Source organism: Amphimedon queenslandica, unplaced genomic scaffold (genome assembly GCF_000090795.2).
Source record: "Amphimedon queenslandica unplaced genomic scaffold, v1.1 AMPQUscaffold_12915, whole genome shotgun sequence".
In the NCBI taxonomy this organism is placed as follows: domain Eukaryota; kingdom Metazoa; phylum Porifera; class Demospongiae; order Haplosclerida; family Niphatidae; genus Amphimedon; species Amphimedon queenslandica.
The window spans coordinates 914-14,310 of NW_003546849.1; the positions used below are offsets into that span (position 1 = coordinate 914).

A 13,397-nucleotide genomic window follows, 5' to 3' on the forward strand; every position below is an offset into this window, starting at 1 on the left:
CTCACAGTAGTAATAATACTGTAGGTCACGTGTGATATATTTGTGGCTTATTTTTGTGATTTTTCCCCATACTTGGCAATTACCATAGCAACCAGATGTGATTTTAATTGAAAACTGCATAATAATTATTTTAAGCAAAGCACCCTGCTGCAGTTTTTCAGTTGTTTATTTGTTGTTGCTAACCCTTGGTCTCTTTGAAGCTGCTTTAAAGCTAGGTTCACATTTGACAAAATGGTCAAAAGTGCGTGGGAAATTTGACCTTTTGACGCAAAAACGTTTTGAAGTTGACGCAAAATTGGTCAAATTTCAATTTTGCGTTCATTTGCGTTGCGTTTTGTGTTGAGTGTAAACCAGGCTTAACCAGTTCTTTTCAGCCACCCATTCCAGTTTTGTTTACATATTATTGCTGTATACTAGTCAAGTGCAGTAATAATTGTTAAATTGTAATACTATTTACATGTACATTGTACATGTATTTTACATGCTTGCATATTTTTTTATTTTTGTCCTTTTACTTTTAGCTTATGAAGAAGTTTGTAGCTTGAGGCCGCAAATTGAAGGGGCACAGTTCAAAGTTCAATTGGTATTAATCTCTAGTGTTTTCTTTTATATTAATTTATTAATTTTTATTGTATGTACATTTTAGCTACGAGAGACTCATGAAAGTGAACAAGAGAAAGCTTATCATTTGAAGGCTCAAGTTATTGAGGTAATACAAGTTACAAGTTTGACGCTGATAAGTGATTAATACATACATCACATTGTTCATATACAGTACATGTTTATTTTGTATCATTGGAATATCTTGTGATTTCGTTTATAAAATGTACTTTTTATAGGAAGGGCAACATGGTATGGTCCACCATCCTGAGTATGTCAAACAAGGTTTAGTGATGATATTGGATAAGAGAAGAGGGATAGCAGGTATGTTGCAATCTTTACACTTTATTATTTATTGTGCATGTATCTTTTACTGTGTACTTGTATTTAATGTGTATTACATGTATATTTTACTCTACATGTATAATTGTTTTACATATATTTTTGATGACATTAAGCATCAACCTTATAGGGTTGGTTTATAATTTAAGCAGATCAGTTTGTGATATTGAAAATGCAGTTCAAAGCTGCTTGATTTTGTGATGCATGTATGTGTACTTTGTACATTCACCTTTGTTGACAACAACCAAGCCCCAACTGGTATACAACTGTGTGTTTACAATGAGTACATGTATATACATGTAGTTACTAGCTATTATATCTGCCTCCAATTATTAGTCTTGCTTATACATGTATATATATGTACATGTACTAGATATGCATGTATTGGCAGTAGCTCTGTTTGCATCAAATTTTCTATTCATTGCTTTATGCAGACATTTGTTAATGTTTATTAAATTAATTACCGTATAGCCCTTTATTTTGGCGGCGCTTTATTTTGGCGATTTTGCTGTAAAATTCTAATTGGTGGTTTTTAATTTGGCAATTTTTGTGTACACGTGCATTACTGAGAATGCGCATTAATGATTGGTGGGTTTAATATTGGTGATTCTGCTTGCAAACCGCCAATTGCCAAATTAAAGCGCTATACGGTATTGTTTTTGTTGTTATTATTTTTGTTATTTATAGGCCATCACTGGCAGAAATACTTTTGTCAGTTTCGCAAAGAAGAGAAAAGAAAAATGGTGAAATTTTTGTGTAATCAGAAAAGCCCAGCGGTAGGAAGAATATACTTAATTGTGATGTTAATGCATTTAATGTGAATTTTTGCAGTCCAGTGTGCTTTTATTTATATTCTTTAATATTTGCTAACTATAATTTGTAATTTAGCTTTGCAAAATATTGTACAGATTTAATTTAATTTTTTGATTTATTTGTCACCTTTAACAATATTATTATGTACTTTTATGATTTTTTTCCTATTTATTAGACACCAACAGATGAATGGATGGAAGTGAAGGATTGTGTTCGTACTAAAGCTGAAGAGATTGAGAGAAGATTTTGCTTTGAGTTGAAGTGCAGGTACATGTACATTCATGTCACACACATACACATGTAGGTGTAGGAAAGGGGGGGGGGCTAAGGGGGCTGAAGCCCCCCCCCCAACTATTCAGCAGGAGGAGCTTAGCCCCCCTAACTTTTGGTGGATGAACAATAAGAAATACCATCACATGGCTTTATTTCAAACTTCATGTACTTAAATGGGCATAATGTAGCAATAAAAAATGGCAGGAATTAGGCATGCAGTAGCTGTCAAGAGCACATACCGGTATGACAGTACATATTTACATGTTTTTATGTTCAGCCCCCTTCAGCCCCCCCAACTTTCGAATCATTCCTACACCTATGGTTACACACATTGTGATATGTACTGCAGTTGGTACAAGTACCATTCATGTTAATGTGCAATGTACTTGTATAACTTTTTTGTTTCAATATAGCTAGATAAAATTAATTTTGAAGCATGCACAACTGTACATGTACAGTATGGGCTGTATTTTTTATGAATCATATGAATTTTTGTGCTTCTGTTGCGTTGCGTGTAATTGTTGATTTTTATTGTGTTTTATATTTTTAGTTTGAAGGGAGCAGAATATAAGATAATCCTTCAAGGGATTGGTCAAGAGGACAGAACATCATGGCTCCAAGTGATGGAAGGAAGAGAGCCAGTGAGTACATGTACATGTATACTTCATATCAGTTGCTGCATAGATGGGATACAATATTTTGTCAGAGTTTGAGTCCCTTTAAAAAGTTTAATTTTAAGTTTAATTTGCTTTAATTTCCTAAAAATTTTGTTCTCTTTACATGGATGGATTGTCTGTATACTGCATGTACTTTCTGGAACAAAATTACTCTCAACAAAATATACCCACGCTCTGTAGTACATTTACATGTATTTGTTTGTAAATTTATGTATGTAATGCATGCTGTCATTGACTTTTATGCATGTACATGTATAATGGATTAATAGTGCATTAGTTTGTACAAATGTTATATTTATAATTATTTTATAGGTTTATTCATCTTTAAGAGCACTAGAAAGTAAGTGAAATATTTTAGTTTTACATTTAATTATTTTTTAATTATTATTAGCTGGAAGGATCAATCCTGTTGGATACAAATTTGTTGAGAAGTGCATTAACACAATTGAGGAAAGAGGCAAGTTTGTAGCCCATGGTTTTTTTTCAAAAAATGGTTCCAAAATCACCCCAAATTTTTATTACATTTTCTGATACATATTGATGTCCTTATGCTGTGTAGAAAGTTTAAGGTAATTCCGACTTCAATTTTTTGAGTTATGGCCATTTTAAGAAAACGTCAAAATTCTGAAAAATACCCAAGGCTATAGCCCATGGTTTTTTTCAAAAAATGGCTCCAAAATTACCCCAAATTTTTATTACATTTTCTGATGCATATTGATATCCTTATTCTGTGTAGAAAGTTTGAGGTGATTACGACTTCAATTTTTTGAGTTACGGCCATTTTAAGGAAATGTCAAAATTCTAAAAAATACCCAAGGCTATAGCCCATGGTTTTTTCCAAAAATTGGCTCCGAAATCACCCCAAATTTTTATTACATTTTCTGATACATATTAATGCCCTTATACTGTGTAGAAAGTTTGAGGTGATTCAGACTTCAATTTTTCGAGTTATGACCATTTTAAGAAAACGTCAAAATTCTGACAAATACCCAAGGCTATGGTTTTTTTCCAAAAAATGGCTCCAAAATCACCCCCAAATTTTTATTACATTTTCTGATACATATTGATGTCCTTATACTGTGTAGAAAGTTTGAGGTGATTCCGACTTCACTTTTTCGAGTTACGGCCATTTTAAGAAAATGTCAAAATTCTGAAAAATACCCAAGGCTATAAGCCCATGGTTTTTTTTTCAAAAAATGGCTCTGAAATCATTCCAAATTTTTATTACATTTTCTGATACATATTGATGTCCTTATACTGTGTAGAAAGTTTGAGGTGATTCCGACTTAAATTTTTCAAGTTACGGCCATTTTAAAAAAATGCCAAAATTCTGAAAAATACCCAAGACTATAGCCCATGGTTTTTCCAAAAAATGGCTCTGAAATCACGCCAAATTTTTATTACATTTTCTAATACATATTGATGTCCTTATACTGTGTAGAAAGTTTGAAGTAATTCTGACTTCAATTTTTCGATTTTAAGAAAACGTCGAAATTTTGAAAAATACCCAAGGCTATAGCCCATGGTTTTTTCCAAAAAATGGCTCCGAAATCACCCCAAATTTTTATTACATTTTCTGATACACATTGATGTCCTTGTGCTGTGTAGAAAGTTTGAGCTGATTCTGACAAGTATTTTTCGAGTTATATGCATTTTTAAAAACAGGCCAATTAAAAAAAAAAAAGCAAAAGCGAAAGCAAAATGGCATCGAAATCACCCCAATTTTTATTGCATTTTCTGATAAGGTATTTGCATGATGTTTGTAAATGATTTAATAATTATTATGTATAACCTGTCGTCCTAAGCTTGTTCCAACATTTTTACATAAAGCAAACATATACATGTACATGTACATAAAGTATTCATGACATGTACATGTACATGCATGTACACTTATTGTGCCACTGTGTAGGATTGGAAGAGGAAGGCCTGTACAGGAGACCTGGAGTTCTGGCAAAAGCTAACAAACTAATGAAAGAAGTGTCAGGTAAAGAGTACATTAAAATAAAATTAGTGATGAATTTCCTTTTTGTATTTTTTGTTCTATAGATAGTAATGCAGTTGAAAACATGGACTTCTCTGATGAAATTGAATGGGACACTAAAACACTGGCCAGCTCAGTGAAAGCATACTTTGCGTAAGCAGCATACTAAACATGTACATGTACACATTATTATAAATTAAATTATATGTACAATGTACATGTGTACATGTAATATGTAATATACAGGGACTTTGGCCCAATTTTCAAGTAACTTTTAAAATTTGTAAATAACCTAGTTTTGATCAGAATCAGCTCAAACTTGCTGCAAAACATAAAACAGAAAAATTATAAAAATAAAAATTCTCGCCCTTTTCATTTTTGGTGAAATTTGGAGGTTGTTTATAAATTTTTCAATTTGTACTGCCGTTTGTCCACAAAATTTAAACTATTATTATTATTATTATCATTTGAATTTTATTCTTATAGGAAGTACCTGGGTGAACCAGTACTAACTTTTGAGCGCCACTACAATTTCATCAATGCAGCCAGTAAGTTAGACTGATGTCTTATTAATAGTGTCATTGTATTTTAATGAAAATTTGTGAATAAAGAACTTGTGCTATTTTCACGGTGCACATGATGTACGTGTACATCTATGATTTTTAAAGCTTAATCACAATGGCAGTGTTTTAAAAATCAAGGATACATTAACAATGAAGTGTCTGTAATAAAGTTATGGGAACAAAAATAATATTATTATATTAAGCTTGATGAATAATTTCTTTTTACATCTAATTTTTACACTTTTAGAAATTAATGATACTGATGAAAAGTGTAAGAGCATTCAGATACTAATAAGAGAATTACCTAAACCAAATTATGACATCCTCTCACTTCTAATACCTCACCTGAGAAAGTAAGAAATTTTGATTTATTTTAAACTTGTACGTAATACACTGTACATGTGTACATGTATATACATGTACAGTACGTTCTCGATTATCCGAACACCTTTGTGCACTTCTATTGGGAGAGATGTTCAGATAGCTGAAATAGTCTGAATAAGTGAAATGCAACGCAGAATACAGTAGGCCGACCTATCCTATACTTTTTTGAAGAATAAATGTGTATAACTTTCCTTTCTCTAACTCGCAAACCATCTCAGGCTTCTCTTTAATGGCCTTCCTCTTGGTTAAGCTCCGTGAACTCCTTGCTGCAGCAGCCATTTTAACCGGTTATTAATAAATTAACTAGTCTGAGCATGCGCATTAGAGACAGCCATGCATTCGGATAAACGAGGGTTCGGATAAAAGAGGTATGGATAATCGAGGACGTACTGTACATTGTATGTATGTGTACATGTACTAGATTTTTGTCAATCCCATTGAGTTGCTACATGCATGCATGTGTATTCTCGTCAATTTATCATTTATAAAATATATATGTACGTATAGCGCTTTATTTTCGAGGAGCTAAACTTTCGCTATTTTCGAGGTCAGCATGAAACCGCAAAATTAAAGATCCGCTAAAATTTCAATTGCCATCAAAGGTGCGGCACCATCATTGCGAATCCGCAAAAGTTATTTCTGCGAAAAATTGATTTTTATCAATCCGCGAAAATTTAGCTCCGCAAAATTAAAGTGCTATACGGTATTTCTGTACATCTCATGTTTACTGAATCATATACTGATCGTTCTTATTGTTATAATTACAGTATGTGTCTTTATGCTTATAAAAACTTTCATTATCATGTCTTTCTTATTTGTAGCATTGCTGATTTAAGTTCCATTAATTTGATGAAAGCCAGTAATCTCGGAGTCTGTTTTGGTCCCACGCTGATGCGTCCGGAGCATGAAACTGTTGCTAGTATTGTTGATATTCGTTATCAGAACATTATAGTTGAATTCATGATCAGTCATGTTGATGAAGTAAGTTAGTACATCATAGTCCTGCCTATGGTGGTCGGGGGTGGTCGGGACAACCACCTCAACAAATGAACCAACCAGTTCATCACTTAGACCAACCATCCAATTAATACTAATAACCATACATAAAGCATGATATTGTAGTCTACTAGTATGGTGTACATAAATAAAAAGGAGCAATATTAGTCTCTGACCACCTCTAATTTTTCTCTAGGCAGAACCCTGGTACATGTACATGTATGTAAACGATGGAGTTAAAAATAAAGTGATTACATGTACATGTATGCACCTACTTGTAGGTGCTAATATTTTAATTTATTTTAATTTTAGTGTACCTTTAAATGTATGAACAAAGCCTGGGCCTATTGGGTTCAAAACTTTCTATTAGTTTAACATGTACATGTATATGTATCAAAAATAATATAAATTTTGATTAATTGACATTTACATTTTTTATAAAATGTTCCTAATACAATACTGCAAGCATAAGGTTTTGGGTATGAGTCTTTACATGTACATGACTATACATGTAATTAGATTTCTCTTGATACATGTACATGTACATCCATAGTTGTATTTATACCTAAAAGAATTAGATAGCATAACTTTACACGTACATTAGATTCACAAGTTTACTTTCTATTATGATACTATTTTAGTTGTTTCCTGGAGCTCGTGAAGATCGTCCTTACCCACGAACCAAGGGAATGAAAACGACTAGTAAACTATCACGATCTGAGCCGTCTATTAGGAACAGGCGTCCTCCTCCTGCTGCTCCTGTAAAGATATCTGCCGCTAACTTTGCTAAGAGGAGCCAGGAGCAGAGAGCACAGTCAATGATAGGGAGTGCTAGGTTAGTTATTACTAATTTATTACACATGTACATGTACATGCATATACTATACATACATATATATTACACATGTACACTGTACATGTACATGTACATGTACATATACATGTATATGTATATACACGTACTACATAAACAGTGCATATACCATAGATCTACATATTCTTGAACAGGATTCCCCACAAAGCATGCTAAATGAGCTAAACAGCATGAGCTTCATAAGCTGACAAGCACTACAATACAGTACATGCGTATTATCTAAACTTAAACTTCAAAAATTTTAACAAAATTGAGAAATCACAATTACATCAAGTACAATCCTTACATACACTACATGTACTTATTGTATTATTATTACTATTAATGTCATTATTGCTATTTTATTATTGATTGTAGTAGTTCTAGTTCAGTATTACCAATTGTTAGTAATAAAGACATTCCTCCACCTCCTGTCTCACAGAGGCAGTCAGTTGCACTGACCCCACCCGCCTACAGCACCAGTGGACAAGACAGAAACATTCTACATGGTAATACATGTACATGTACATGTATTTAAGCTATTAAAGTTTAATGGTTGGGGAATCAAAATTGACAGAAATGATTTTTAAAAATTATTTACTCGTATTTGGCCTTGTAAAACATTGCTGTAATTTTTTGTAGAATCTGAGTTTTTCAATTTTTGTAATTTGTAAAGCTTTTATAATTTTAATCCCACTGACAAAAAATGATTATGAAAAAAAATTATTAAAATTGATTATTTGTAATGCACTTACAATGTAACAGGAGTGTTATTATAAATAATTCTTATTTATTTAATTCCAGAGTCTGGTCAGTTTGATCATTTAGAATCAAAGAAGCCTGTACCAACACAGAGACAAACTTGTAAGTAGCATCATTCTTCCTTGCATGTTACTATTACATGTAATGTATCTTGTTTCAGCCGTTCAGAGGGTTGCTCCACAACCTCCCCCTACAGCTACAAAGCCTCATTCTCAGTCATCACCACCTGAACCACCTCCTTCTGAAGCAAAGCCAAGTATACTCTCAAGGTTTGGTTTTATTATTTTTATATTATTATTATTATTATAAATTGATGGCAGGCGTTCCCCTCCATCTCCACCAGTAAAACCAAGCACTGGCAGGTACTTATTATATTAAGCTCAGTGTGTTTTATCAGGGCTCAATGTAACAGGCTTACAGCCAGTACTTAATTGACCTTTTTCTGTGAATTTGCAATAAATATAAATGCATTTGTGATTGTGATTGGAAAAACTAACAATAATGCTAGCCTGTAAAAACTTTGTTTAGACCTTTTGTAACACAAAAAGTCTAAAAAATTATAACTGTGAAACATATTATCTCTGGCTATACAGTATCAAGCATGTATATACAGTATATGCATGTGTGTTGCTGATAGTTCTTACTCTATTAGTAGTACTGACTAAATAAATAATTATCATGATTTTCTAGGCGTGCCAAGGCTTTATTTGATTGTGAGGCTGAAGATGAGTTGGAGCTCTCTTTTCGTGAAGATGAAATATTTATTAATGGTAACAAAATCTATAGTTAGCTATATTATTCTTTAAATTATAATACACTGTAGTTGTGGAGTCTGAGGAGCCAGATTGGTTGCAAGCTACTAATTCATCAGGGAAGAGAGGTCTTGTGCCTGCCAACTATATTGAGTGGTTGACTTAATGCTTTATTTTGACGGTTTATATTGTTATTAATGTTATAGTTCATGCTAGTAAAATTCATTAGTTTCACAACTTTTTTGTACTCAATCTAGTCAGAATAAAAAATTCTAATAATGACACGTGCAGACAAGAAATAGTAATTATTATCAATGACTGACAATGAGTCATTTTGTCTTCCTGCTTCTCCTTAGCTGCAGTTGGTGCTTTACAATATGCTACAACAGAGTCCCAATGGTATGTGACTGAAGTATCTTTTATGCTTTGTATCCTTTGGTGTAATGTATAACAGTATTATAGTTGTAAGTGAATTTGTTCACTAAAAGTTTTAGTTATGTAACAGTATAACTCGTGTATACATGTAAGTTGTATTCTCTTGTTTCTTTCAGTGTTAAATAAAGCAGATTTTAATACAAATGTTTTAATGTTAAGGATTTAGTTAAGTTATAAAGCTACAGTACAATTACTTACAGCCCTAGGCCTCTTCAGGCAGTGCCTATAGTACGCTCCTGTATTGGGCATTGACCACAAAAATTTGTACATGACATAGTATTGGATGTGCTAGATGGCAATTTTCTGTTATAATTTTAACTTATTAGCTGTAGATCTGGACTTTTATTTTGAGATCCAGTGTTACAGTACAATTAACATGAATAGCTCCTTATATACACTTCATTATTAAGATAGAAATGAAATTCTATGACAAAACTCTGATCCCAGCCCCACTACTACCCACTCCTGATGGACTATAGTTTTATGGGAGGCAAGACCAATTTATGAAAAAAATATAATGAGCATGATTCTATTATTTAGGATTCAATTCAATTAAGTCAGAAAGCTGCATGAATAATAGTATTGATGCATGATAATGAAACAGCTTGTGTATGGAGCTAAAGGACATCACAGGCAACTGATAAACAAGAGCTGATACAGCTACTTTTACCCTAATAGTCTGCATCTAGAATAATACAAATAATAAAATAGTTTTATAATTTTTGCAACTAGCATTTTATTCAGTAACAGTGCCAGTGAAATGGTCAAAGTTCTCTGGTATTCAATTTATTCATTACCACTTTTTAATATGTATTTTTTCCACCCAGTCCACAGCCTACTTAAGATTATCTACTTTTAGAAGTATAGTGCATTGTTGATACAGCTCAGTTGTAAATAGAATTATGCTTTTTAGACCCCAAAATACAGATAAAAAAGAGAACAAATGACTCTGATCATGGGAATGTTGTATCCTTAGGTGTATTAAATTGTCATGATAGTCACATGAAGTGGTTCCAACAGTTGTACTAATGATCGTGCAGATGAATTTGTCAAAACTTCTAGCAAAATAAAAATATCTATCAAAAACAACAACAAAAACAAAAACAATAATAATAATACTAATACTAATAATAATAATAATAATAATAATAATAATATTCTGTATTATTAAGTATTGATAAATTTAATTAGTTTAATTATCTTTGCACCATAAAAAACGTTCAGTTAAATTATATTTTTTGCGCACCTTTTTTTTTGCTGGATCCTCATTTTCACCTTGCTTTACCAAATTGTATGTATCATACTTGCAGCATAACTTCTTTTTGCATACAATATATGTACATGTAATACTAACAATACATGTCAGCAACAAAACACCTGATACCGTAATAGTAACTATAATAGCTATAATAAAATATATAATATATATTATATACATATATTATACTAACCAGTATCAATAATTTTATTATGACTTGTTGTTATAGGTGTTGCAGTAGAGGATGTTTGTACAGTAGTAGTGACATTAGTATTAGTAGGATATGTATCTATTAATGCAATACTTGAGTATGCAATATAAACACATACATTATACTTACCAAATACTAGTATAGATGGTTCACTACTACCAGCCTCATTACTAACTACAATACTGATATTACACTGTTCATATATTGGTATGCCTGATACTGATCTTGTTATATTGACTGACATATTAGCAAATTTCACTACATAAGTAGCAGACAAGAGATCACCAGTTCCACATCGTATAATAACTGTAACATTCTCAGGAGCTTCACCAGTACAGACCAATGTAATCTATAATAGTGATAATAAATAATAACTACAAAAATGATATAATTATTACTGGTATATTGAAAGAAGCAGTAACACTAGTCTCATTATATGCTGTTATCCCACTCAAACAAGCTGTTACTGATCTTGGTCCTAAGTAAACAAAAAATCATTTATTCAGTAATTATCGTCTATTGTACCTCTTTCATATGAGAATGTATCACTATTAGATACTCCTTCTCCTAATTCATTAACTCCAGTTATAACATATGTATAACAATGAATAAATAAATTATTATCCACAAACTGATAACTGGTATCATATACTGATACAGTATCCACTAGACTATCAGTAATAGCATCATATATTCTTAGTTTGTAATACAGTATAGATACTCTATCATCAACTGTAGGAGCAGTCCATGTTATATTAATAGTAGAACAGTTGTCAATTGAAGAGTCAATGTTAGTAACCAGTCCAAGAAAACCTAGTGTATAAGTTGTTTACAAAATTATTATTATTGATAAAATCTCATAGCTGGTAATTTTGGAGGAAAATTTTGACAAATTCAATTTGGCAAATAAAACCCACGTACCACTTTTAACCATAGCACAAACTAAAAAAATTAACCCTCCAAATCAAAAATTGCCAAAATTTCCCTTCACACGATCAGTTACTTACCAAATGTAAAAGATGATATGTCATTAAAGGTTCCTTCATCATTACTCAATGTTACATTAACAATAAATGTATCAATATTATCAAGTAACAATATTGAACTAGTACTTCCAGTTACAACCATCAGTTGATCATTAATTTGTGTTGATATAATGGAATTACTGATTACTGTGTCATTAGTATTCAGTATATTAACTGTAATACTATTAGGATACTCTCCTTTACATATGGTACTGACCTATGAGTATGTGTGTGTGTGTGTGTTTGTGGTGAAATGGAGTTATGCAAAAATAATTACTTTAACATCTAAAATTTCAAATCTTCCCTGGATTGATTCACGGCAAAGTAAAAAAAATTAAGAGTATCTTTTCTTGGTAATTAAAATATTTGATTTGCTTCACTTTGATTCATAGGCGTATCTATACTATTTAAACTAGGGCAAGCAGGGGTAAAGTTGACACAAAATTTAATCATAAAAAAGTTATTATTGTCAAGGGTTGCAGCATATACTTGCTTAATTTAATTTACTAAGTGCTGTCACTGCTTCCAGTGTTATTATAAGTAACCATGCTTAAATAATTAATTAATTACTGTTAATTAACATATATTAATGGTTAATTAATTTTAATTAATAATATGTCTGATGTAATAGATACGCCCATGCTTTGATTGCTGATTTAGATCAGACTTTGAGGGCGTTTGTTTGTAGTCTTGCATAGTCAGACTCCGTCCTCTGTGCCTCCGACCTGGAGGCATGGAGGGCAGGTCTGGCTACACGAGACTAGCTTGTTTGTGGCTGCAAACAGTAGGGAAAATTACAAATCTTATAATTACTATAGAGTAAAATTTAATTTTTAAGCCTGGAATTCTGTTGCAACAGTAGTGGAGATACAAATCAGGTCTATCACTACAACAGTTGTATGCTAACTACAAAATAAACACAACACCTACAACTAAACCAGGCAGGCTTTTGGCTCTATTGCTTCCATTTAAACGTCTGAAGCTTATAGACTTGGGCTACTCTTCCTAAAGGAAACTTAAAAGGTAGATCTAAGTGATCCTTAGGCAATCATAACTTTAAATAAAACAAAAAAGTTACATTTTAGAAAAGTTTTTGTATGTTTCTAGAGATAATATAACTTGAAACACAAAATCTGACTACATTTGGCAAAATTGTTGGTTTTGGTGACTTGCACTGGCTTAACAAAGCAGTTAACTTGTAAAAATATTTGTTAGTTTAGGAAACTCTTGTCTAAAACCATAAAACCTGCAAGTTGATCTGTGGAGTGACCAACACAACTACATAATCTTCGCCCAGACTAATCATTTGTCATGCATGCCATTACTTTAATGATAATACTTACATTAATACTGATATTCAATGATATTTGCTGTCCATCAATTACTGGTACCACTGATACAGGAGGAGTAATGAGAGGAACTGAAAGATACACTGTGAACATATACATGAAGCCATAATAATGCTAACC

The 13,397-nt window shown here is 32.1% G+C and overlaps 2 protein-coding genes across 3 annotated transcripts; one reads left to right on the forward strand and one right to left on the reverse strand.

Annotated features, from left to right (window-relative positions):
- Positions 1-466: 466 nt before the first annotated feature.
- LOC100638742 (rho GTPase-activating protein 26-like) lies at positions 467-9,262 on the forward strand. Of its 2 annotated transcripts, XM_020002427.1 has the most exons (20): positions 467-583; positions 647-709; positions 840-924; positions 1,630-1,718; positions 1,931-2,022; positions 2,579-2,669; positions 3,018-3,045; positions 3,097-3,162; positions 4,618-4,692; positions 4,755-4,842; positions 5,176-5,237; positions 5,500-5,605; positions 6,458-6,617; positions 7,274-7,467; positions 7,864-7,994; positions 8,290-8,349; positions 8,408-8,516; positions 8,568-8,609; positions 8,938-9,017; positions 9,071-9,262. In XM_020002427.1, the coding sequence occupies exons 1-20, from the start codon at positions 482-484 to the stop codon at positions 9,163-9,165; spliced, it is 1,818 nt and encodes a 605-aa protein (XP_019857986.1). In that variant the 5' UTR covers positions 467-481; the 3' UTR covers positions 9,166-9,262. The 2 variants fall into 2 exon arrangements, with proteins under 2 accessions (XP_019857986.1, XP_019857987.1); XM_020002428.1 differs by lacking the exon at positions 8,568-8,609.
- Positions 9,263-10,880: 1,618 nt separating this feature from the next.
- Positions 10,881-13,397, reverse strand: LOC109586248 (uncharacterized). Its single transcript, XM_020002423.1, has 5 exons — positions 13,272-13,397; positions 11,911-12,145; positions 11,589-11,716; positions 11,033-11,252; positions 10,881-10,981 (listed from the first exon to the last, which is right to left on the reverse strand). Exons 1-5 carry the CDS (start codon positions 13,374-13,376, stop codon positions 10,881-10,883), a joined length of 789 nt encoding a protein of 262 aa, XP_019857982.1. The 5' UTR covers positions 13,377-13,397.

Coding starts and splice junctions, on each gene's coding strand:
- LOC100638742 (XM_020002427.1), top strand. CDS start 482: ATGCTTGCATATTTTTTTATTTTTGTCCTTTTACTTTTAGCTTATGAA. Junction 3,046..3,096: donor ATCTTTAAGAGCACTAGAAA/GTAAGTGAAATA, acceptor AATTATTATTAG/CTGGAAGGATCAATCCTGTT. Junction 4,843..5,175: donor TCAGTGAAAGCATACTTTGC/GTAAGCAGCATA, acceptor TTATTCTTATAG/GAAGTACCTGGGTGAACCAG.
- LOC109586248 (XM_020002423.1), bottom strand. CDS start 13,376: ATGTATATGTTCACAGTGTATCTTTCAGTTCCTCTCATTACTCCTCCT. Junction 11,717..11,910: donor CATATCATCTTTTACATTTG/GTAAGTAACTGA, acceptor CTTATACACTAG/GTTTTCTTGGACTGGTTACT. Junction 10,982..11,032: donor ACCATCTATACTAGTATTTG/GTAAGTATAATG, acceptor TTGCATTAATAG/ATACATATCCTACTAATACT.